General features: G+C 44.0%; 1 protein-coding gene across 1 annotated transcript in view; it reads right to left on the bottom strand.

Moving 5' to 3' along the window:
• Positions 1 to 25078, bottom strand: part of KNL1 (kinetochore scaffold 1) — a 617593-nt gene that overhangs the window by 486721 nt on the left and 105794 nt on the right. Inside the window, exon 9 of the mRNA XM_086937420.1 lies at positions 10993 to 11045. Coding sequence (XP_086793546.1) covers positions 10993 to 11045 — 53 coding nt within the window. The remainder of the gene's footprint in view (positions 1 to 10992; positions 11046 to 25078) is intronic.

The raw sequence follows: 25078 nt of genomic DNA, 5'->3' as shown, positions 1-25078 counted from the left end.
TGTCATAAATGTTAGAGCACACAGCTGTATGGCGGATTAGAAAGCAGAAGCAAATATTCAGAGTTTCACAGCCAACGGAGGGACATAAAATCAATTTGTGTGAGTGAGAAAGGTGAGCCAACCGTGTTAAACATTTAAGGGGAGAGATGGGACCCTCGTGAATGTCAAAGTTAAGGATGGGAAGTTGGAGAATGAACAATCTCACTATCCGCAAGGGTCAGAAACGGGAGAGGAGACTGGTATTACTGCTACGTATTGAGTGTCCGGTAAGAAAGATGTGACCTAATCCTGAAGCGTGTGAATGTGGTAATCTAAGAACTTGCTACTCTCTGTAAAATGTGACTCAGTCCAGGTTGCTCACCAAGGTATCAGAGGGTTACCAAGAAGGACTTAGTGAAGCAAAGGACAAAAGAAGAGGATTTGTTCTTTTGCCTCGGGCAGAACCTCCCCTTCTGAAAGATATAGCACATGGTAGAAGGTAAAAGATTTCAAATGAAAATACGTTTCACAACGACATGAATGTGATAAAAGAGATGAAAAGGCAGCCCAGAAATCAAGTTTTAGAAATGAAGAAGGATTCTCACAGAGCATATCATCTAATCCACAGTTTATCACAGGGGAGGTTAACAAACACAAACCTGTACCTACTACAGTAATCTGTGAAATTCCATGTAATAAAACACATATCTGTACGCTTTAATTTAGCGTGATTGCACTCTACCCTTAAATGGCTTAATTTAACACATGCTTTTCACAGTTGATGGAGCGAGTTTCAGAAATAATTTTATTCTGGCTCGTGAAGTTAATCTTCCATAATTTAATTAATCAAATTAATAGGTTTTTGCATGATTTGTATTACTAAACCAACCTAGAGTAAAATTGCATTCACCAATACACGGGATTAATATTATGTGCTCTATGTTGCATCTGCAAAGACGCTTAAAAATAATAAACTAACGTTGTTTTGTTTGTCCTATTGTCTTTGTCAACATTAATGCAGCTGTTTAATTAATGGCATGTGCATATTTTATATGTGCTTTCGTCTATGTCATGTCTATCTTTTTCAGACTTATGGAGAATCCTGCTGGTTTTATGAAGAATGGTAGATTAATAACGCCGCTTTCTTTGTGTTTTTTGCTAGGTGACAAACTAATGGCTAATGGGTTAACATTAGCAATGGTGGGTGGGTAACAGAATGATTTTCATTACCTGAATTAATTATTGTTTTGTGTTTGTTTAAATACTAGCCCGTGAAAAAGGCTTGAGGCCTAATGGTTCTGGAAGATGTTGGTTAACCTGACAATGATGAGCTAAGCACAGCCATGATGGAAAGCTTTTCCACAAAGACATTTCTTTGAATAATTGAAAGCTAAACAGAACTACTGTGCAAGTTGTGCTGTGAAAAGTTATTTTTCCAAGGCCAAGGAAGTGGCAAGTGGCGGATCGGCTGAGCTTTAGAGGAAACAGTGAACTGTCTTTCAATAAATTGTAGCGATCCTCGGAAGCTGATGTCTCCTCACGTGAAAGGACAATGGCATGACGTTTTGGCTTAATAAAAAAGTGGCCTCATGATGGACTGTCGGCTAGCAACCAATAGGGTTGCTGAAAGACTTAAAAAATAACATTTAGTTAGATTAGTGAGTTAGAAAGGTATAAAAACTTGGCCCTTTGAGAGGAACGGGGCTGATTGTTCATGAGGGCGAAGTGCTGTCCGATTTCTTGGCGCACGTAAGATAAAGCAATTTATATGTCTTTTCCTTTTCAGGTCAGAGAGCCAACATAGGGATTTAGGTTTGTTTGTTTAAATTCATGATTTTGAGCAATCTTGAAGTGCCAGTCCTTTGTGCCTATTATGCTGAATAAAAGAATCTAATTTAATAAAAGATGTTTGCTTTGAATAAATTGAGCTAATAAAAAGATTTCTTATTAATATGCTTTAATTTTCAAAATAAAAAGACTTAAAATGTCAAGCTGGTCTTGATTTATTTAGTAGTTACCATCAGTTGATTCATTGGCCAAAGTGGCTTAATTAAATGTTTCCGTTATTATACCATGGTTAATAATGTTATACTGCAGTTGTATATAAAATCTAGTCAGTTTGTTTAATTAGGCCACATGATACAGTTGCCCAAATTCCGTCTCGGTTTCTATGGGCCTTGTGTGAGTTTTATATATAATGGTGAGTATTGGGTACAGAGTGGTGTAGTTTGAGACGGAATTTCTTTAGGGGCGCTGCATCACACTTTATATGTGGGATTCAATTCCTGTATATAACATTTTATGATAAACAGATCAGGTCTATAAACATTGGCTTGCCACCATAACCAACTCAGTTCTGCTGTATTGAGTATAATCTTTGCCACAAGCCCGAAAGTGCAATACAACCGCTGCTTCAGTGGAAGCACACCGATTCTGCCCAATCACATCCTGTACTAAGCCCAACCAACATATGGATTGAGCCTAAACCCTCTCTTTCAGTAGTACTCTGAAAGCTATTTTTTGCTGATCACATAGAATTGCTATTAGGACAGACCTAAAAATCGATGTTGATTAGTGTAGCTCTGGCCATTGCATACCGCTCTCAAATACACAACCGTATTCTGAAGTCTAAAGTTAATGATGGAAGAGATGGGGTGGGTGCGAAGACTGGTAAATACCAATACCTGGCAAATACTCATACGTTTCTCCTGACCACCCTCCTATCAGTGCTACTGACAGAGAAGAACACTGTAAATTATACTCTTATCGAAGATACTTTAACAGAACCACAATGCCAGGTGTGTTTCTATACGGGGAGGTTTGGGACTCAGCTGGATCGGACTATTTGTCAGATGGGTGTGAGAAGGGGTGTCGGAGCAATTTGTGGTTTGAAGAAGCTGGGGCAACAGAATCTGTAATGTAAAATGAGTTCTAGTACAAAGAAAATTGTACAAACACGTTAAACAAAAACTCAAGGCCATGGCACTATAATACATGTGCCTCTTCCCGGCATGGCTACAAGTGATCCACGGGGGAAATCATCTTTTTGATACCCCGGGAGGAGACTTGGGACTGGTTGACGGAGCAATGACCATTACAGACAAACCAACCACACTCATGGCCCAAGCAAACTGATTGAGATGTAGGCAGTAAGCGGCCCAGAGATCGACTTCACAGAAATCTATAGCTCCCTCTATGCTGAACGTATATGCCCGGCACATGAAAAGTACGCCCCCTAAAACACATTGACATTACACTACCACTGACTGTGGAGGAGATTAATGAGGCCCTCTTGGATCAATCTGAGCAGGACTACCAGGCCAGACAGATTTCCAGTGGATTATTACTGTAGACGGTGTCAAACTATTTATATAAAGGAAAAGGCGGTAAGGCTATAAGCCAGTCGCACTAGGATTCATCAGTATTTATTAACTGGAGCCAGACACTCAACTGTGATCAAACCACCACTGAACCACTAAAAGAACACTTCCTAACACCTACAGGACAGGAGCATCTATTATCAAAATATATATTCTCTTTAATAGTGTAGAGTTATGTCAATGTCCATAATCGATTTTATACTTAACATTTCCATTATTGAGAAAATTGATAGACATCACATATAAAAATCATTTGACCAAACTCATGTGAATATTCACTAGTGATACACAGGAGTCGCGTAATCTTGATGTAACAAATCTTCATATATTTCAAGTCTTTTGTAGATGCAAACACACATCAGCCCAGTCAACAAGTTTCGCCCATGGGGACTTAGTCAGGGTTGTAAGTAAATGCTCTGAACCAGGAGTATCTTCTCAAGCTGAACCTTGCGTTGACAACAAATGGAACGCAGACGATAGTATCCAAAGTACGTCCTCAATTTATTTGTGTTCAACCCCACTGTATAGGTTCTATCCCTCGTTCCAAATTGAATAATATTTCTTTTTTGGGAAATTGTATTTTACTTTCATATATCCAAAACGACAACTGCCATGTACCAAGTTCCGAGTGTCAAACCATCCTTTTTTTTATTTATTTCAAATCGTTTTTATTGAAGTAAGAAAACAAAAGTAAAAGACATTACAATAAATCTTCCATCATAAGTGAGTTGATACGGATGTTGTCAGACCAGTACAGAAACTACAAATGATAAAAAATAAAGAGAAAAATCATTCTTGCTTGTCCCAAAGTTATAGATTAATTTGTCAAACACTCGACGTGTGGATGCAGTGGGTATAGCTCTAACATACGGACGAGGGGTCACACTCTTATATCAAAGGTACTATAACAAGGTCGTATTGCTTCAAGGCGGTTCAAAATGAAGGGAAGAGTTGTCTAATGATTTCCATAACTTCCTATTGGATGGACACCACGTAGAAGACTGTAATGCCTGATTAGTAGCACCTCTTAGGAAAGACAGCCATTCCTGCCAAATCTTGAAATTTACTTCCTTAGCACATTTCCACTTGCATAAAACAACCTTACAAGCCAATGTTAACAATAAGTCCAAAAGCTGGCGATCTTGCTCATTTGCCAATCGTGGTTCCAGCCCCCCTAGAATGACATATACAAATTCCTTCATAGGTTTTATCTTAAATACGTGATGAATGCATACAAATATTTTCTCCCAATATTCTCTCAGTAAGGGACAGTTGAATAACATGTGAGGAAGATCACCAGTCCCTGATTGGCAATTCCAGCACTCCGGAGAGTCACGTAGTTTACATTTAAATAGCTTTTCCGGAGTCCAGAACGACCTATTTAGGAGCATATACTTCGTCTGGAATAGGATGGGTGATACTTTGTGGGCAAGTGCTGACTTATGAAGCAATTCCCAGTCCAACTCTATTCCTGTGGAGTTCGGTTCCGCTTCCCATTTCGCTTCCACAGTTTTGTGAGATTTACTGGGCAACGGTAGCAACAGTTTATACACCTTTGAAACGAAGTGACCTGTGTGCATAATGCGTGGGAGATGTGTTATCAGCCATGGAGTGTAGGGTGAGAAGTTACGGTTAGTTGGTGTCGCCTTGACTTTTAGGAAATTATAGAAGTCTATCGGGGGTAGGTCAAACTTCATCTGTAAGCTTGAGAACGGGATTGGCTCGCTATTGTCATACAGATCTCCGGCCAAATTAATACCCTTTCCGGACCATGACTCCCAGAAGAGTTCCATACCCGCATGTTTAAGGTAGGGGTTTCTCCATAATGACATACATGATGATTTAGAAAATGTCAATTTGGTTTTGTGCGTTTGGTCAAGTCTAAGTAGGGCCCTTCTGGTATTTAACATTATATATCTGGAGTGAGGCAGGTGTGACAGATCCATGGTGATTAAGGACTCAAGAGGAGCGTTGCCCACTATTGATCTTTCAATGTCAATCCACACAGGAGTGTAATTCGGTGATTTTATTAACAATTGAGCACCTTGTTTACAAAGAAAGGCTGTCTGGTAGTTCCTGAACGAAGGCAGACCCAGGCCGCCTTTATCTTTCGCCAATTGTAATTTCTTAAGAAATATCCTGGCTTTCTTGCCCCGCCACAGGAAGTTACCAAACAGCTGGTCTATTTGAGACAAAATTATTAGAGAACGTCATAGGGAGCATACTGGCCAGGTAGTTAACTAAAGGAGTCGACATCATTTTGAGAGTTTCAGCCCTGCCCCACCAAGAGAGAAATTTTGGGGACCAACTTTCTAGAAGATTAGATATTTTTTTCAAGGTCAATTCTTCATTTATTTTTAGAGTGGAGACTAAATCCTTATCGAAGTCCAACCCCAGGTACTTAAAGCATTTTGGCTGCCATGTAAGACCAGAGTCCCCCAAGATCCCCTTGTCACCTAAATTGTTCAGCAGTTTGACCTCCGTCTTGTCTTTATTGAGCTTGTAGCCCGATACCTTAGAAAAATCTTCAATGTCCGACATGAGTGCAGACACTGCCTCATCCGCCCTTTCAGATAGGACAAGCACATCATCTGCATACGCTGTCAATTTGACCGTGCAGTCTCCAAACGGTATGCCTGCAATTTTAGGATCTTTCCTTATATGATGTAAGAACGGTTCGATTGCCAATAAAAATAACGAGGGTGATAGAGGGCACCCCTGCCTCGTACCTTGTTTTAAGCAAAAGGAGGATGAAAACGATCCACCCGCCCTGACTCTTGCTGAGGGGCAGCAATAAAGGGACATTACTAGCCGTGTAAATGTTTCCCCCAAGTTAAATTTATTGAGGACTGCTTCGAGAAAGGCCCAATCAACCTTATCGAAGGCTTTTTCGGCATCTAACGTTATTGCCACTGTAGGGGTATCTAAAAGTTTAGCTTTCTCCAACACATGCGCCAAAATCCGTGTGTTATCACTGGACAACCTATGCTTAAGAAAGCCCGCTTGAGATGAATGGACTAGTTGTGGGAGCATCGTTTGAAGACGTGCGGAAAGTATCATAGCTAGGATCTTACAGTCAATATTAATTAGCGAAATTGGCCTGTAATTTTTTGGGAGCGATGGGTCTTTCCCTTCTTTAGGAAGTACTGCAATTGTTGCCTCTGCCAGAGTACCTCTTACCTCACCAGAGCTATTTATTTCTTGGAATAGGTTTAGCAAGGGCCCAGTTAATATAGTGGGGAATGTTTTATAGAATTTTGCTGTAAAGCCATCCGGGCCTGGTGCCTTCCCTGATTTCAATTTTTTAATCGCACTTTCCACTTCTTGAGCACTAATCGGGCCATTTAGACCAACCTGATCCTCATCAGACAACCGTGGAAGATCACACTCATCCAAATAATTCTTAATTTTATCTTCTTCCACCTTTGCATTTTTTGCATAAAGGTCCTCATAGAACACCCTAAATACCTCAGCTATCTTGTCTGGCTCAGAGTGAGAGTTCCCTGAGGCGTCCTTAAGGATGTTAATACAATTCTTTTGTACTTTAAATTTCAAATATGAAGCAAGACTCTTCCCCGCTTTATTGGATTCACAAATTTTAAATCTCCTACCTTTGTTAAGCCAAACTCCCGCCCTTTCACTTATTAATTTATTGTGTTCATATTTTTTATTAGCCAAAGCATAGAGAGTCATATCGTCTCTTAGCCTTAGATGCTTACTTTCAAGATCTCCAATTTCACTTTCCAGGGATTCCAACTTCGCGTTATAATTTTTGTTCATGGCAGACCTAATCTTGATACACACTCCCCGTATTGCACTTTTCATGGCATCCCATCTAGTAAGATAAGATGTGTCCCCTTCTTTATTAAGTTGCAGGTAAGAGACAATCGCAGCTTGTATTGTGGATCTGTATTGAGCATCGCTTAATATCTCGTCATTCAGGCGCCAAGACGTCTGACGAGGTGAGGATTTGGCATTTGCGATGGACAGGGAAATACAAGAGTGATCCGACATCACACGAGGCTCTATGGTGGTAGATTCTATTCTGGGTACCCCGTTCTGTGTTATGAGGGTGTAGTCGATCCTGGAGTACGAGTCATGTGGTGTAGAATAAAAAGTATAATCCCTCCCTGTAGGGTTCTGGAGCCTCCATGCATCCACTAAATGAAAGCGTTCACACAGATTAATGAAGGCTCTATGAGATTTACTTGGTTTGAAAGGGCAGTGGGAGTCCCTATCTAGCGTTGCGTCCTTTGGAAGATTGAAGTCACCACCCACTATGTGAATAGCGCTATCTGGGACATTTTCCATATGTTTATTTAGATCTTCCCAAAACTTGAGGTCACTGGCGTTTGGAGCATATATGTTCGTAACATAAAACTCCGTATTATCCTTACTTAGTTTGGCCGTAACCCACCTCCCGTCTACACTGGCTTCGGAAGACAAAACCTCCACTTTTGATTTCTTCGCAACAAGAATCAACACACCATTCTTTTTGTGTACAGATTCTGCACCCACAACCTCACTGTAAAACTTATTCCTCAGGTGGTAAAACAGCTTAGCTTCCAGCTTTGTCTCCTGTAGCAATACAATATCACCTTTTACCCTACGCACATAATCTAAGATTTTTTTGTCTTTTGATCGGTTGGTTCAACCCTTTAACATTGAGCGATAATATCTTCATTTTGTCCATATTACATACTCCCATTGGAGTATTCACAGAGTTATGTGTGAACAGTTAAAGGATGCTTCATCCGGAGAAAGACATTCATCACATCTGACCAACTGCAATATGTTATTCTTTCACCTCCCCGAGACACAGAAAGGACATATGAGTGAACATAGAGTCTATAACCCTCACCACCATCCAGTGTCAGTGCAATAGTGGTAATGCAAGCAAGAAGAAGAAGAAGAAGAATCAAACATAAAAGACATGTAACACATACCCGAACCCCCAATCCCCTCAACCCTCCACCCTCCCCACCCCACCTGTATGCAGTAGGCATGGTGATTGGAGAGAGAGTACGGTGCAGCCTCCCCGTGCCTAAACATATCCATATTAGTTTGGAGCATAAGAACCTATGGACATTCGCTGCAATCTCGTGAATTGTTGCTAACTATTGTAACTACGATAAACCATACATCTAATAACCTAGTACATATGATGGAATTCAAAAACTGCAAGAGAAAAGACAAGCGAAACATGGCATTTCTTTAGTTTGAGTGAGTAACAGAACCAACAGCATTACCAACTGGTAAAGGTATAGGGTTATGTAATGAGGCATGCGAAAACGCATTAAACGTATTAACTCAAGATACAAGTATACCTGGACCCTCAAAGTATATAAAGAAGTATACAAATGTGGAGACATGGACTCCGTAATCAAAAGCCCTAAACCTGGGCCTTAACCTGGGCCCTCAAAAGTACCACATTTTGTGCAACATAGGAGCCTGAACATATTCTTTTGTTTTGCTTAACAACCAGGAATAGAAAACCATTGGAAGATGCGTGCAGCATGATGACTTTCATTTATAGCCTGAGGCTGAAGCCTGATCAGCGGAGCTTTCAGGATTGTTCGTCTCCATGTCCAAGTCTTCAGGGCCATCCAGCATACGTTTCAATTTCAGTGGATCGGAAAAAATGTGCGGAGAGCCCTGAACAATCACTCGATACCTTGCCGGACCAGCGAATCCATATTGGAAGCCCCTTTTCTTCAGCTGCGGTCGAAGCGCCAAGAATGCCTTCCTGACGTCAACCGTCTCTTTACTATAGTCCTGAGATATATAGACCTTAGCAGATTTCCACAAAATGTGATTGTTTTTACGCATGAAGGTAAGAATCTGTTCCACATGCTGGTACCGGAGCGGTTTACAAACAATAGCTCTGGGACCTTTTTGATCCTTAGATATCCTGGCCGGGACTCTATGGGCTCTATCAAATTCTAGTGGGTGTAGAAAAGTCATGTTAGTAGCTTGGGTAAACCAGGACTCCAGAAACGCCACGCAGCTCCCTAGTTGATCCTCTGAACCTTCCGGAATACCAAAAATGCGTAGATTCCCCCTTCGATTCCGGTCTTCCAATTCAGCGAGTTTCCGTGTTGTTTGATCCGCCGCTATGCACAAGCGTTTTACTGCGTTGCAGGTCTTTACTTCCATATCCTCGAGTTTGCTAATCCTAGTTTCCGCCTCTAATAGTTTTGCATTGGTGTCGCGGTTATCTTGTCTGATTGCTGCCACCTCTTCCTTGGTCGCTTTCGCCAGATCTCTGACTTCATCAAGTCTGCTAAGTATTAAATCTATCGGATCCGGGTTATCCTTCCTCCCTTTGCCAGGTGAGGGCAGATCAGACTTAAATCTCTTTAGGCTTTTTGCTAGCTCTTTGTCGGACATGGTCACTCGTGGTGTAGACTGACTGATCGTTGACAGTGGTTCCCCCGTTTTTGTGCCTGACCGCTATGGCGCACTTTCTTTTCCAGCCTCCGGTACTTAGTTCCTATTTGTTCCTACAAACAACCACTGGTAAAGCAGGGCCACCTAGGAGCCGGAGCGACAATCAACCTATCTGTCCGTTTCTTGACTAGATTGGGCACTGTGTTGAAAAGCGCAATTCTTCACCTCAGGGTGGAAACCATCCGGAGTGTCAAACCATCCTGAGTGTCAAACCATCCTGAGTGTCAAACCATCCTGAGTGTCAAACCATCCTGAGTGTCAAACCATCCTGAGTGTCAAACCATCCTGAGTGTCAAACCATCCTGAGTGTCAAACCATCCTGCCCCCTATCCTAAATATGTACCTTGAAGCCATCATTCAAGGTCATTTCCCTGCAGAAATAGAACAGGCAACCATAGTGGTGCTCCTGAAACCCAAGAAGCCATTAGACAGATAAGTCTTCTACTGGCCTAGCTCCCTCATAAACACGAAGGTTAAACTGTTTGCCAAGGTCCTGGCGAGATGCCTCACCCATGTGCGGAGCCACTTGGTCGACCCGTACCAATGTGGCTTCAATCTCCATTGCAACACAAGACACTAGCGAAAAAGTCCATCTGGCCCTGGTCCATTTCTGAAAATTGCAATGTTCCACAGAACTTAGGTTTCTTGACTGCGAACGCCTTTGATTCTTTGGATCAAGACTTTTTACTGGAAGTACTAAGAAAGCTGGGTCTTGGTGCACGTATCCAACCCTACGTTCGCATTCTAAATGTAGGCATACAATACAGGATACCTATCCCCCAGGCGCCTCCTGAGATTACCAGGGTAGTATTCTAAGTCTATTGCGGTGGGATCAACAAGTAACATTGGAAGCCACCAGATGCTTTAAACCCTTGTCTCAGGAAGGGAATGGAGGGCAAGTACAGATCAATGAGTGAAACTTAAAGAACCAATCTATATAGCACATGGATACTCCAAAATCACTTCAAAATCTGGGGGAAATGATGGGTATATTACAGCCTACACGGAGAAGAAACACTCGACATGGGGATAGCAGGGAATATATAGACATGGAGACTTTTGTAACTGGGTCCTGTGGGTCCCCTGTGAGGGACTGCAAAGTGTGTGTTCTACCTGTGCCGAAGTTACCAAAAAGCAATACAATGTTATAAAACAAATGAAAAAAACTTGAAACTGGTCATACCTGTAACTGTTGCAGTGGAATCTGGATGGGAGCATGTAATAATGTATCCATCCCTGCACATGTAGAAAAACTTCTATCAGTATTCAGCTAAATGGTCAACTTGACTAATTGCAAAAACAAACATTACAGTACTTTAAAGTAGCAAAACCAAACAGTTCAACATTATTTTAGCTGCCTAGATTCAACACGATTGCCTAAAATTGGACACATACATATTTCACAAGTACTGCTTATGTGATGAAAATCACAGGAGAAGTTGAAACAAATGAGGAATTCATTAAAGTGTAAGTTTCCAGCAACTATTAGTCTAAATACTCCAGCAGAATTATTTTAAGATATGCAGAATAAAAAAAATATATACAATAAAGAAATGTGTATGCCAAGTGGCAACTTTAACAAAGCAGATGATGTGAGATCTTGTCTGAACACTAATAAAAAAATACATGCATCTGATCACCCAATTTACAGATTCAATCCGGTAATTTGTTTGTGTAGTATCAAGAGAAAACAGGAAGAGCATATTGTAGCCTAATAATGGCTTGTACCCAGGGCAATGGTTCAATGCAGTCAATGTCAATGTAAACAAAGTGAAGCTAACAGAATTCAAGGATGTCATGCAGACTACATACATCTAAAATTCCAACTTGAGACCTAAAACAAGCTGTACTCAGCAGTCAGTGGTTGCAAAGAGTAATCAAGAGGAAATGCATCACTCGACTCTTGCTTGACTGTGTTCAATGCGGCGTAGGTGTAATTTGGGTGGTAAATTAGGTATGCATTGCAAAAATCAGGTTTGCCCATTACTACACTAGATATGGATTTGGCACAGTAAAAAGGGAGGTGGGAGCATATCTATCAGACATTCCAAACCAGCAGTGCTCAATTTGTAAATGGATAAGTGAGGTGCCCAAAGTTTTGTTCAGAAACCCTTGGCTAGTGCTAGTGATGGCCAGAGGTGCCAAATACCAAGGCTGGATAGTATAATAATAGTCTTGAGTCCAACCCATGCCTTTTTCATCCACCAGACACTCCTTGCACCTTTATCTCATTCTTGCAGGTTCTTTTTTAACCTTGCTTTTTTTTGTCAGTTTTCCGATCTTTCTCATTACGCAATTTGGTGTTCTCTCTCTTGCTCAAAATGTAATAAGGGAATATAAGTACTGGTCCCCAAAAAGGAGTGTGGGTGGGCATGAGCCCCACCTGCATGCATCCACTAGTTCAAATTATGTACTGCAAGACAGATGCTGGGCAATATGGCACTGATGGAGATCATTAACTCCACTCACTTGCAGGAATTAAACAAACCATGTTTCTCCGACCAAAGGGGTATAATTTAGAGATGAATGGAGAGGGGCATGGGAGATAAGAGTAGATAGGGTGGTTGGGGTGAAGGCAGCATGGAAGTAGGCAATTTCAATTTTAAAGGACATCAGCATTAGTAATAAAAAGACCAAACTAGTGAGGAATCGTTGCACAATACTCTGATATGCTACTCTGAAGGTGTTGAGAAGAGGAGGCCCATAACAGCACCTCAGGGGGCTGGTAATGCTGGTGGTGCCCTTGGAGTTAAGGGTGGGCATCATAGAGGGATTGCTACTTTGAATTCTACAGAGATCACGAAATGCAATACGCGTGGGTGTCTCCATGGAAGAGAATGCATAAAGACTATACTGAAAAGACTACAATAGACTGTGAAGAAAAATAACGGGGATGTTGAGAAAACACAAGCAGTCTGAATGTTACAGAAAAGAAAGGAAGTTTTGAGCAAGAGGAATTGAGAATAGGAAGTCGACTGTACTATACTTGAGCAGTAGAAACACTAGGACCTGGTGCAACCAGGAGGCTGGTCATCCCCTTGTCTCTGAGAGGTTTCCTTCTCACCTTGGCCCATGAGATTCCCCTTGCAGGTCACTTAGGCCAGAACAAGACTTGGGACAGAATTGTCTCACACTTTCACTGGCCTCACATGAATGAAGATACCAAGGAGTTGTGTCGCTCCTGTGTCACTTGCCAAGCCAGTGGTAAGTCAGGTGGCACAACAAAGGCCCCCCTTATACCAATGCCTGTGGTTGGGGTGCCCTTTGAAAGGGTGGGGATTGACATTGTTGGACCAATGGAACCCCAGATAGCATCAGGGCACAAGTTTATACTGGTGGTGGTGGACCATGCCACCAGGTATCCTGAAGCTATTCCCTTAGGACCACTACAGCACCTGTTGTGGCAAGAGCCCTAGTTGGAGTGTTCTCCAGAGTGGGTTTCCCTAAGGAGGTTGTCTCTGACAGAGGTGCAAACTTCATGTCAAGCTACTTAACTGCTATGTGGAAGGAATGTGGTGTCAACTACAAGTTCACTACACCCTATCATCCACAATGCAATGGGCTTGTTGAAAGGTTCAACAGGACCCTAAAAGGGATGATTCATGGACTACCTGAAACGCTCAGGCGTAGATGGGATGTCCTGATACCCTGCCTTTTATTTGCTTATAGAGAAGTCCCACAGAAGGGGGTTGGCTACAGCCCTTTTGAACTTTTGTATGGACATCCTGTAAGAGGACCTCTGTGTTTGGTGAAGGAAGGGTGGGAGAGACCTCTCAAAAAGCCTGCAACCAACATAGTGGACTATGTACTTGGTCTCCGCTCCAGGATGGCTGAGTACATGGAAAAGGCTTCCAAAAACCTTGAGGCTAGCCAAGAACTTCAAAAAGCTTGGCACGACCAAAAGGCTGCCCTGACTGTATACCAGCCTGGACAGAAGGTGTGGGTGTTGGAGCCAGTGGCCCCAGCAGCACTCAAAGACAAATGGTCTGGGCCCCACACAATCCTTGAGCAAAAGGGAGAGGTCACCTACCTGGTGGACCTTGGAACTCCCAGAAGCCCCCACAGGGTGCTTCATGTGAACAGGCTCAAAGCATATGTCGACAGGAAGGACATGAGCTTGCTCATGGCCATAGATGAGGGACAGGAGGAAGAGAGTGACCCTCTCCCAGACCTGCTCACTCAGAATCCTGATGATGGATCAGTAGATGGTGTTGTCTTTTGTGGCAGCCTCTCTGAACATCAACAGAAGGATTGCAAACAGGTTCTTCAATCCTTCAGGCATATGTTCTCTCTAACACCCAGTCAAACCAATTGGTGTACCCATGAGGTTGACACTGGTGACAGATTGCCAGTTAAGAGTAAAATCTACAGGCAGCCTGATCATGTTAGAGACTGCATCAAAACAGAAGTGCAGACAATGTTGGAGTTGGGAGTCATTGAACCCTCAGATAGCCCTTGGGCTAGTCCAGTAGTTCTAGTGCCAAAGCCTCACACCCAGGGTGGTAAGAAAGAGACGAGGTTTTGCGTAGACTACAGAGGTCTCAATGCAGTCACTAAGACTGATGCCCACCCAATACCAAGGGCAGATGAGCTTATAGATAGATTGGCTTCTGCCAACTACTTAAGTACATTTGACCTGACAGCTGGGTATTGGCAAATCAGGTTAGCTGAGGATGCCAAGCCCAAGACAGTATTTTCTACCCCTGGTGGGCATTATCAATTTGTGGTAATGCCCTTTGGTTTGAAAAATGCACCTGTCACCTTCCAAAGGCTGGTGAATCATGTTCTCACTGGGCTGGAATGACTTCTTATAGCTGTCTTTAGCTCCACCTGGGAGGATCACCTGGTCCACCTGAGGAAAGTGTTAGAGGCACTGCAAGCAGCAGGTCTCACTATCAAGGCCACAAAGTGCCAGATAGGGCAGACACAGGTTGTACACTTGGGCCACCTTGTAGGTGGAGGCCAAGTTCAGCCACTAGAGAGCAAGATACAGTCAATCAGGGACTGGGCTCCTCCAACCACCCAGACTCAGGTTCGAGCTTTCTTGGGCCTGACTGGTTACTACAGAAAGTTTGTCAGAAATTATGGATCAATTGTGACTCCACTTAATGAACTGACAAGTAAGAAAATGCCAAAGAAAGTTCAGTGGACAGCAAGCTGTCAAAAAGCATTCGATGACCTAAAGCAGGCCATGTGCACAGCACCTATCTTCAAGAGTCCAGACTACTCCAAACCATTCATTGTCCAAACAGATGCTTCTGAGTTGGGTGTGGGAGCTGTTCTATCTCAACTGAATTTTGATGGTAATGACCAACCCATTGCTTTTATAAGCAGAAGGCTGACCCCCAGAGAGAAAAATTGGTCAGCTATTGAGAGGGAGGCCTTTGCTGTGGTTTGGGCCCTGAAGAAACTGAGGCCATACTTGTTTGGCACTCATTTCAAGATTCAGGCCGACCATAAGCCCCTCTTGTGGCTAAATCAGATGAAGGGTGAAAACCCCAAACTGCTTAGGTGGTCCATTTCCCTACAGGGGATGGATTTTACAGTGGAGCATAGACCTGGCACTGATCATGGCAATGCAGATGGGCTCTCCAGGTATTTCCACTTAGAGCAAGAAGACTCACCTGGTCAAGGTTAGTTTATTGTCCCAAAGTTGGGGGGGGGGGGGGGGGGGGGGTCATGTAGGAGAGTAGGGTCTGCAATCCTATGATCACCCAGATTTTTTGTTTTTGTTTCACTGGTTTACGACTTTCTCTGGCTGTGGGCCTGCTAATCAGACCCACAGCCTAGCTGTTCTCTCACTAAATTGACACGTGTACCTTAGGTGCATTATCCAATTGGTACTGGGCCACCTTATCAGACCCTGTAACTCAGGGCATAGGTGTACCCAGGGCCTACCAGGGGCTGAAGCATGTATTATGCCACCCCTGGAGGGCCATCTAAATCTGACACAACTGGCTGCACGACAGCTGGGGCAAGGTGGTGTAATCACCCTTTGCTTTAGGTATAGTATACCTATATCTAACCTTAAAATGGACACACAGATTCCTATCAGTCACTCCTATGGCAGGCCTTGGCAATCCTGAAGGCAGAGTGCTTGGAATCGTGTGAGATGGTGCTCTGGCATGAGCTGAGCCCGTTTGCAGCTTGCGGAACCAAGTCCTAATAGCTGTTCCATGATAACGCATACCATATACTCTTAAGTGCATTATAATCCTCGCGGTTAAATGCTATCTTTGGTATCGCTTTATCAAAACATGTCAAGTAAGGTGTCATACGAATTGGAATACTAACCCCTCGCCAATTCTGGGGACGGGGTTAGCATTCCACCCTTCTAGAGGGACACGACATGTATGTAACTGCGAACCCCGGTTAAAGTTAACTCCTGCCATCACAGACACAAGTCTGACCCCCTGCAGCTGGGAGTCCTTCCAGCGAGGGGAGCTTGGACAAAGGGTTTCCTGTCAGGGGCGGTGCTAGCACCATCCCAGACAGGGTTTTGTGTATCCTGGGTAGGCAGGGCACACTACGCATCTGCCGGCTAGAACCAGTTCCAGGGGCACACCAGCCCCTGGCCTGGGGAAAGTCCGGCACGGGAGAGGGGTGTAACCACCCCCCTTCCTGGTCCCACCCCTAGGGCAGGACGTAGTCGCGTACCCACCCCTTTCTTAAGGATAAAGGCAGGAGCGGGGACCCTTCCAAATTAGATCATCTTTGAATCAAGAAACTACTTTCCACGAAAGGAACTCTCGACTCTTCTCAAGATTTCTCCCTTGTGACTAAGGAGTAGTCACCCTGCATCGCAGGCACCATCTAAGAACTCTGCGGTTTGCTGCACGTCCTTCCTCCGGAATCCGACTGACCAGCTCGACGAGACCCGGCTTCCCTGGCACCTCTGACCTCTACCTACCTCTACAGCTAAGCTGAGAACCGTAGGTGCGACGAGACCTCGAGGGACCGGCCATCATCAGAACTGCGCGACTTCGATCCAGCACGACCGCCGAGGGATCCTCTGGTGAGTGCTTTGGAGTCCGAGAATGCAAAAACAACAGGTGATGGACCGAATGAGGATCAATGTCACACATTCAACCCAGTCAAAAGATCTGGGTCCTAATCCATCGTTTTTTTGCACTCCACACCACCCTGGGTTAGACAATGGCGATATGCAAATCAGCTCTGACCCTGTGCCCCATGGGAACAGTCCAGTCCGAACTACAAAAGCCATGTCCTTCCCAGAACGGAATCAAGCATCCGAGGACCGGACCGGTTTCGAGGTAACACCTCTCATCAGCCCGGCTAGCTTGACTCCAGTGGTGTGGAGTGCCTGGGACCCACGTCTGGGCATCCCCAGTACACTTATAGCGAGTTTGCAAAAACAACAGGTGATGGACCGAATGAGGATCAATGTCACACATTCAACCCAGTCAAAAGATCTGGGTCCTAATCCATCGTTTTTTTGCACTCCACACCACCCTGGGTTAGACAATGGCGATATGCAAATCAGCTCTGACCCTGTGCCCCATGGGAACAGTCCAGTCCGAACTACAAAAGCCATGTCCTTCCCAGAACGGAATCAAGCATCCGAGGACCGGACCGGTTTCGAGGTAACACCTCTCATCAGCCCGGCTAGCTTGACTCCAGTGGTGTGGAGTGCCTGGGGGAGTGTGTGACATTGATCCACATTCAGTCCATCACTTGTTGTTTTTGCAATTGCCGCCCTAAGTGCGCTGGGGATGCCCAGACGTGGGTCCCAGGCACTCCACACCACTTGGAGTCAAGCTAGCCGGGCTGATGAGAGGTGTTACCTCGAAACCGGTCCGGTCCTCGGATGCTTGATTCCGTTCTGGGAAGGACATGGCTTTTGTAGTTCGGACTGGACTGTTCCCATGGGGCAACAGGGTCAGAGCTGATTTGCATATCGCCATTGTCTAACCCAGGGTGGTGTGGAGTGCAAAAAAACGATGGATTTGGGCCCAGATCTTTTGACTGGGGGAGTGTGTGACATTGATCCACATTCAGTCCATCACTTGTTGTTTTTGCAATTGCCGCCCTAAGTGCGCTGGGGATGCCCAGACGTGGGTCCCAGGCACTCCACACCACTTGGAGTCAAGCTAGCCGGGCTGATGAGAGGTGTTACCTCGAAACCGGTCCGGTCCTCGGATGCTTGATTCCGTTCTGGGAAGGACATGGCTTTTGTAGTTCGGACTGGACTGTTCCCATGGGGCAACAGGGTCAGAGCTGATTTGCATATCGCCATTGTCTAACCCAGGGTGGTGTGGAGTGCAAAAAAACGATGGATTTGGGCCCAGATCTTTTGACTGGGGGAGTGTGTGACATTGATCCACATTCAGTCCATCACTTGTTGTTTTTGCAATTGGAGTCCGAGAAGCCCCGACCCTGAGCAGCTCCAGCACCGTAGTCCAGCCCCCCAGCATCCACGAGATCTGCGTGGGGCCCTTCTGCTTTTTGCTGCTCACCGCGTTGTTTGGCTACTAGCCCGCTGGCTTGTGGCCTTCCCAACGACGACCGACGACATCACCACTGCTAGTCTGGTTGCTCCAGACTGGCCCTTGCTCCCTTCCAAAAGAAGAGCACCCCGGACCCTCCTGGTCCACTCCAGGCGCCATTTTAGGTCCACCGCGTGGGCTTGAATTTGCCAAGACTTGTTACCCCAATCCTGGGTCCAGCGACGTCGACAGCAGCAACCATCGTGGGACAGCTCGCACCTCCATCCTGTTCGCCGACAACGCCTCCTGGTCCGTGAGACTGCAGAGCCCAGCGTCGCCCACTCACCTGGTCGAGGTGACTCCATCCGGTTCCATCCTGGTGCCCATCTGATCACAGGCTAGTGATTCAGGACTTGGTCCCCTCTGCTTACAGGTGTCTTCCATCGCCGATCCAGGCTTGGATCCATCGAACAATCTTCACTGGTCGCCTGCCAGCAACTCCTTCTTTCAGGCTCCTGGTTCGTCAACGATGATTCCCGACGTCTTTTCAGACCTATGCAGCCGCAGCCCCTGGGCTAGGTAACTTCTGCATTTCGGTGCCCCAGCATAGCCTCACTATCCAAGGGTCCAGATCAACTTTCGTTTTCAACCTACCTTATCGGGTTCGCCCGAGAACACTAACTTTGCTTTTACTAGCCTCCATAGACTTTGTCCCGCATCCCGCGTGAGAGTGCACACTCTGCACCCGAGTCCCCTAGGCCTCCTACTAGTAATCTGAAGGTTCAGTAACGTAGTCCTAGCGATTCCAAAGCCTATTAGTCCAGTACTTACCTGCTAGTAATTTCGCATTCCACTTCCATAGTATATGGTTTTCCGTGCCCCTCGGGCATTTGTGTAAATTGTGCAACTTAAAGTATTTTCGTAAGAGTTTTGTTGTGTGCTTAGTACCCTGTCCTCATAAAGAGTACAGGGCTGTTGTGATCTAAATAAATACACTGTTTATTTTCATAACACTTGTGTGGTGTCCTTTCACTTGGTGTTCAAGGGGGTATATGTGATGGTATAACAACTGGCTTAACACGCCCTCTAGAGTTTAGCCCGAAGACTGCTCGTATCCATGCTACTAGGATAGCTGGTCTATAAGGTTGACTTACAACCAATCACCATAAGGGTTGTTTGGACTGATACATAGTGATCACTAGAATAGTGAACATTGAATATCAGGCCAACTTCTCACAAGGGGTTTTCATTTCCTGAATTTGAGAAGAAAAGTCCACATTTATGCTGTTGGGCAAGGAATGATAGGATGGTGGAGGGCTAGGGATGAGAGGCACTTTAAATAACAGTGCAAAGAAGGTAGTCAGAGCCAACATCTGAGAACAGTGTCACAAATGAGTCATGAGAGGTGAAGCCAGATAATGAGCGACTGACTTGGGCAGTTAAGAACAGAACTGGCAAGCATTTTCATTTATGTAAGAGGGTTATTTGGTGGCACTTGGTGAACAAAGGGTAAAGGAGGCCTTGTTAATGCTTATTTGGCCATCCCGGTGTTCGGAGTGGGATAGGTGGATGATATGGGATGGAGTCAGAGTGGGTAAGTCAGAGAGGCAGTTGTAAACAGAAGGTCCAGATATTTAACTTTTTGAGTGCGTGAAGGCAAAGCATATGCTTGAGATGCAACAGTCCATGTATGAACTGGAGAGGACACTTCTGTTGCCAATTCTTCAAGTTGGATTAGAATAATGAAGCATTATGTGAGGATTGCAGACAGTATGCCTAGGACTACATTGAGATAAATCAAAGATCAATGCATTGACTCTTCAGGGAAGATACAACGGAAACAAATTAATATTTTTCAAACCATGTTAACACCATGAAAAACATTATAACCGGGTTGGGAGAAGAGGAAAAGCACAGCAGTTAATGTGGTGCATCACTTGTTAAAAAGGAAGCTAACTTCAACAGATTTTGGTTTGAAGGGACTATGGAGAAAAGGATTGGTATTGATGCATAGAGTCAATCTGGCATTCAGTGATTGTTAGGCCATAAAGGGAAGAGTGGCGGAATGGGGAACTCTATTGTGCTCAATGGTGGAGGAGGTGATCAATAAACAAAGTAAAATGGCTTAAATGGTGGGATATTTACAGTTGAATCAGCGGGACGATTATGTGTTCAGTTGATGAAGAGATAAGGATGAAAGGAGGAGACGGAGGGCTTACTGCATCTAGAGAGCTAAGGTGGCCAATAGCGAGCGCTAACGCTGAAATTCGCTTAGTTTGCGATTGCTATTTGACTGCGAGCAATGTAGGTGAGTTTAAACCTACTAGCAAAATAAGGATTCGCAAAATTGTGATTCCTTATTTTGCTCTTGCATTTAAAGAATCGCAAATTGCGATTCCTTAAATGCAATGTAAGTAGCACAAAAGAAAGTGCACTTTAGCCTTAAAGAATCGCTAATTACCATCAACTTCAAGTTGGTGGTAATTCGAGATTTGCTTTAAAAAAGCACTTTTTTGCTTTTGTTAAAGTGCCATGTTGCACACATTCATGCCCTTAGGGCATGTATGTGCGTCACATGTGCACACTAGCACATTTCAGGGATGCAACAGGGTGTCCTTTGGACACCCTGGCACCCTCGAAATAGCTCCCGAAATTTGAGATTCTTTAACAGCGAATTGCAAATAGTGAATATCTTCCCATTCATTCCTATGGGCTTCCTAGCCCATAGGAATGAATGGGTAGGAATTCCTTATTAACGAATCTCAATTTGCAATATGTGATTAAGGAATATTATGGAATAGCGATTCCTACCTACATTCAATTTTGCGAGTCCTTAATAGCGAATCGGTAAAATTCACTATTAAGGACTCGCAAATTTGTTTTTACCTACATTTGGCGCTAAATGTGTAGATAGAGTGGTTAGAAGGGGTGTGGGAAACAAGAATGGCTGAGGAGACTGAGCAATTAAACCTGGGTAGAGGGAAGGAAAGATTGAAGAGGTCTCCTACTTACAAGGCAGGCTAGCTATAGAATGATTACAGGAACCTTTAACGCACAAACATGGAAGTCAGGTTAACATTTCAGCACTGTGGGACACCGTGGAAAATGATGTGATCAATTTGGGCTCATTTCAAAATCTGTGCATTTTACCTGCAGCAGTTTATTTCCCTTTGGCTTACTGTCTTTAGTCACCTAAGTCTACTAGCAACCTTGTTTTGGGTCACCACAGCTTAAGACATGGCTAGTTCACATTCAACACTGTCATGGACTTTCTATTGGTTGGTAAAACGTGTTTCATCCAGTTAGAGATGAGGACTTGGAGATAAGAGAGAACTGTAAAATCGTTTAGAGTTATTTCCCACCCTTCAAAAACAAAACGACAAAAAAAAAATAAAAACGTAGCTGAATGAAACAAGTTTTACTATCAAGTTTATGGCTATCTTGAATGTCACTGGGCAACAGGGAAGTAAACAAAGAAGCATACATTCTAATGCTCATCACTTTCCATTCAATATTTAAAACTGTTAAAAAAAGATGCTTTACATGCTGATTGACAGGAAATACATTCCTTTGCTACAGATAGTGCAAAACATATTGCCATGTCTAAATTGACCCTATTTACAATCTGTAAAGCAATGTAGCAGATGGGACATTCACCGCTTATAATATGGAAGAAGAATTCTGGTAAGACTTCTGGGATTCATTTCCTTTTATTGACTCATCTGTGACAGAAGGCAGCCACAAATTGCCTCCAATGCTTTGGAAACAAAAGGAACAGAATGGGGTTTATCAAATGTACCAAGGAATGCCTAAATGAAGAGTCCGTTCTCAGTAAAGGCCTACCAGTGCAGGAAGAGTGTGCCTTAAAAAACACAAAAAACGTCAGTCATTCTTACAAGGAGAAAGAAAAACAAAAATCTCCATGGCATTATACGATGGGGCATGAGAGTTCCATGTAGGATACACAGATGCACATAGGAACAGTTTGGGCCCTTCTGAGGAGTATGAAAGTCTATATTAATTGTACAATACAATAAAAAGGCTCATTGTGTCTATTATACATGTGCGGAATCTGCATTCATATCCAGCTTTGCTTTAGTTAGTAGTGTAGAAAGCAAGTGATGAAATGCCTTTGCTTGTCAATTAGGTTCAGCTAAAGGGTTAGCTTTAAGTATGAGCCAAAAAGTAATCCGATCGAGGCAAGGAATAAGGTCATAAATAGGGCTAGGACAAGAGATAACGTGAACATTGAAGGAGGGACATTACTCTCTTTCCCTCTATTATCCCTTCCAGAAGTTCAGTATCTCTGCAATAAAATTAAATCCGGCTCCCCAGTAGACCCTATGAAACCGGACCAACTCCGTAAATTAAAAAAAACACCAACTACTGTGAGCTATTAACCTATCCCTAACCTCGGCGTCAGTACCAGTCGCATGGAAGCATGCCAAAGTGACACCGTTACTAAAAGAAATCCTCTTTGGACACATCCAAACCTGAAAATTATCGCCCCATGTCCCGGCTCCCGCTTTTGGCCAAAGCCACAGAATCCCATATGAATTCCATCCTCACAAAGTCTGTAGAGTCCAATGAGATATTAGACTTCTCACAAATTTGTTTTCGATCACGCCATAGCACCGAATGGCAGTGACAAAGAAACTTTGAAGCTCTTTGGGTAAAGAAAACTCTGCGGCTCAGATTCATCTTGGACTCAGTGCCGCTTTTGATATGGTATCTCATAAGATTCTTTTGCATCGCTTGTAGGAGATGGGTATCGGGGGCTCGCTTCAGATCCTTTCTGGATGGCAGAACATTCCAGATCACAGTACCATCCCATTGTTCTCAGGAGTACGCCGCCGGCTACGGAATTATGCAGGGATCAATATTGGACCCTACCCTCTTTATTATTTATCTACAACCCCTTGCAGTGGAAGCAAAAAACAAAGGACTGTCATTAGAATCTTATGCTGTCTGCAGTTAAACGCCAGTAAGTCTGAAATTTTGCTGCTAGGGAGAGAGTCATTTGTGGTCAGATCAATGGTGGCCAAAGCATTGGCTCCCGCACAAGGGGGGCCATGAAAAATCTGGGAGTATGGGTGGACAGTGGGCGGTCCTTAGAAGCCCAAACAAAAGTGGTTGCGGGGGTATGTTTTGGGCTTCTGCGTGGACTCAAGACTCTTTTAGGATTTGTGGACTCCCAAACTCCCCAAACCATTATCCAATCTACAGTCTTATCTAGACTGGATTATTGTAATTCCCTTTATTTAGGCGCAAATAAATCTGGTATTCAACGCTTAGAGGGTACAGAATGGGGCAGCGCGCACTCTTAGCTCTCCCTAAATTCAGCTCAGCATCAAACCTCATGCCTAAGCTACACTGGCTGCCAATTGATCAATAATTCAGTTCAAGACATTATGCTTTACCCATACAATTCTGACTCAACAAGATCCTCCTCTCTTATCTCATCTGCTGGTGCTGTATTCACCGTGGCGTGCACTGCGTTCAGCACCTAGTTTGCATCCCCAGAGTTTTAGGAGCAGGGGCCGCTCTTTTAAGGTGCTGGCATCTGTACTCTGGAACTCTCTGCCTGTGTCTATCAGAGGTATCCAGAATCTCCAGGCTTTCAGGAAGGATGGAAAAACTTAGATGTTCCCGAGCGAATCCACAACTCTCCTGTTTTACATCTCGCAATGTTTTACCTGGGTATCGCTGGGACGCCCCTTAGCTGGGGCAGCCATGCGCTATGCAAATCTCTTTAACATAGCATAGGTCATTAAGAAACAAAACCAACGTTATGATTGTCTTTAATGCCTCAATTATAACTGGATGAATTCTGCTCTGTGCAAGTGATTATATTAAGTCTCCATTGGGAAGTAACAGATTCTTTAGTGCCAACTGGTGGTGCCACATCTAGAATAAACATTTGTTTATATTTGTGAGTAAAACGCTTTTAGCAGGTTAACCCCCCCACCCTTTGCCCCTTGTGTTTCACTCTTTAGTACTGGCGTAATGACTCTCCAATTCAATGGGCCCGGCTGACCAAGCTTCAGTGCATGTGCTCTCACCCTTTAAAGGGTATATGTTGGATTGCTACACCCACAATTGGCATAAGTTAACTTACTTACAAGTACCTAGTATACAGTACCAAGGTCTATAAGTTAAAGCGTCTCTCATGGACTGTAGCATTTATTGTGCTATTAAGAGTGTGACAAAGCAAAGTGTGACTGCCAGCCACCATTGCTGTTTGGCAGTCAGCTTTTCAACTGCTAACTCTGCTTTGCCATTTAAAGTATTGGCAAAGTATAACCTTCCTCTTAAATATATGTAAGACAACCCTAAAATAGGCCTAAAGAGCCATAAGGCAAGGTGCTGTAAATTGGAAAGAGTAGGACATAGTTTTTTGTGTGTCCTGAAAGTCAAAACCCCACCTTGTCGTTATTACTGTAGAAATGTGAGCAGCCCCACTGGCGAGTACAGTGTTACATGACAATTCAGACCTGCCAAATTGGCCTGAATGGGACTACTCAACGTGGTATTTCATGGTACTTCAAGGTATCAAAAGAATTGTTGCATTAAACCCAACTTGAGCAGAATTTAATATAACTTTTGCACAATTGGCAACTTTAGTAAGTAGCCACCTTGTTGCCCAAAGATCTCAAGAGACAGTTTACAGTTGCAGGCCACAAGAAAACATTCTGCCTTCTGGAGAGAGTTGTGAACGAGCCTCAGAAAGGAACACAAAGGATCTGCCAAGGCAGGAGGTATAACCGACCCTCCTGGCAGGAAGGCTAAACAGACTACGAGCCCAAAGTAGTGCTTCAAAGA

The sequence above is a fragment of the Lissotriton vulgaris genome, chromosome 9 (genome assembly GCF_964263255.1).
Source record: "Lissotriton vulgaris chromosome 9, aLisVul1.2, whole genome shotgun sequence".
Taxonomy (NCBI): Eukaryota; Metazoa; Chordata; class Amphibia; order Caudata; family Salamandridae; genus Lissotriton; species Lissotriton vulgaris.
The sequence above is the reverse complement of the archived record's forward strand: the minus strand, read 5'-3'. Positions and strand labels throughout refer to the sequence as shown.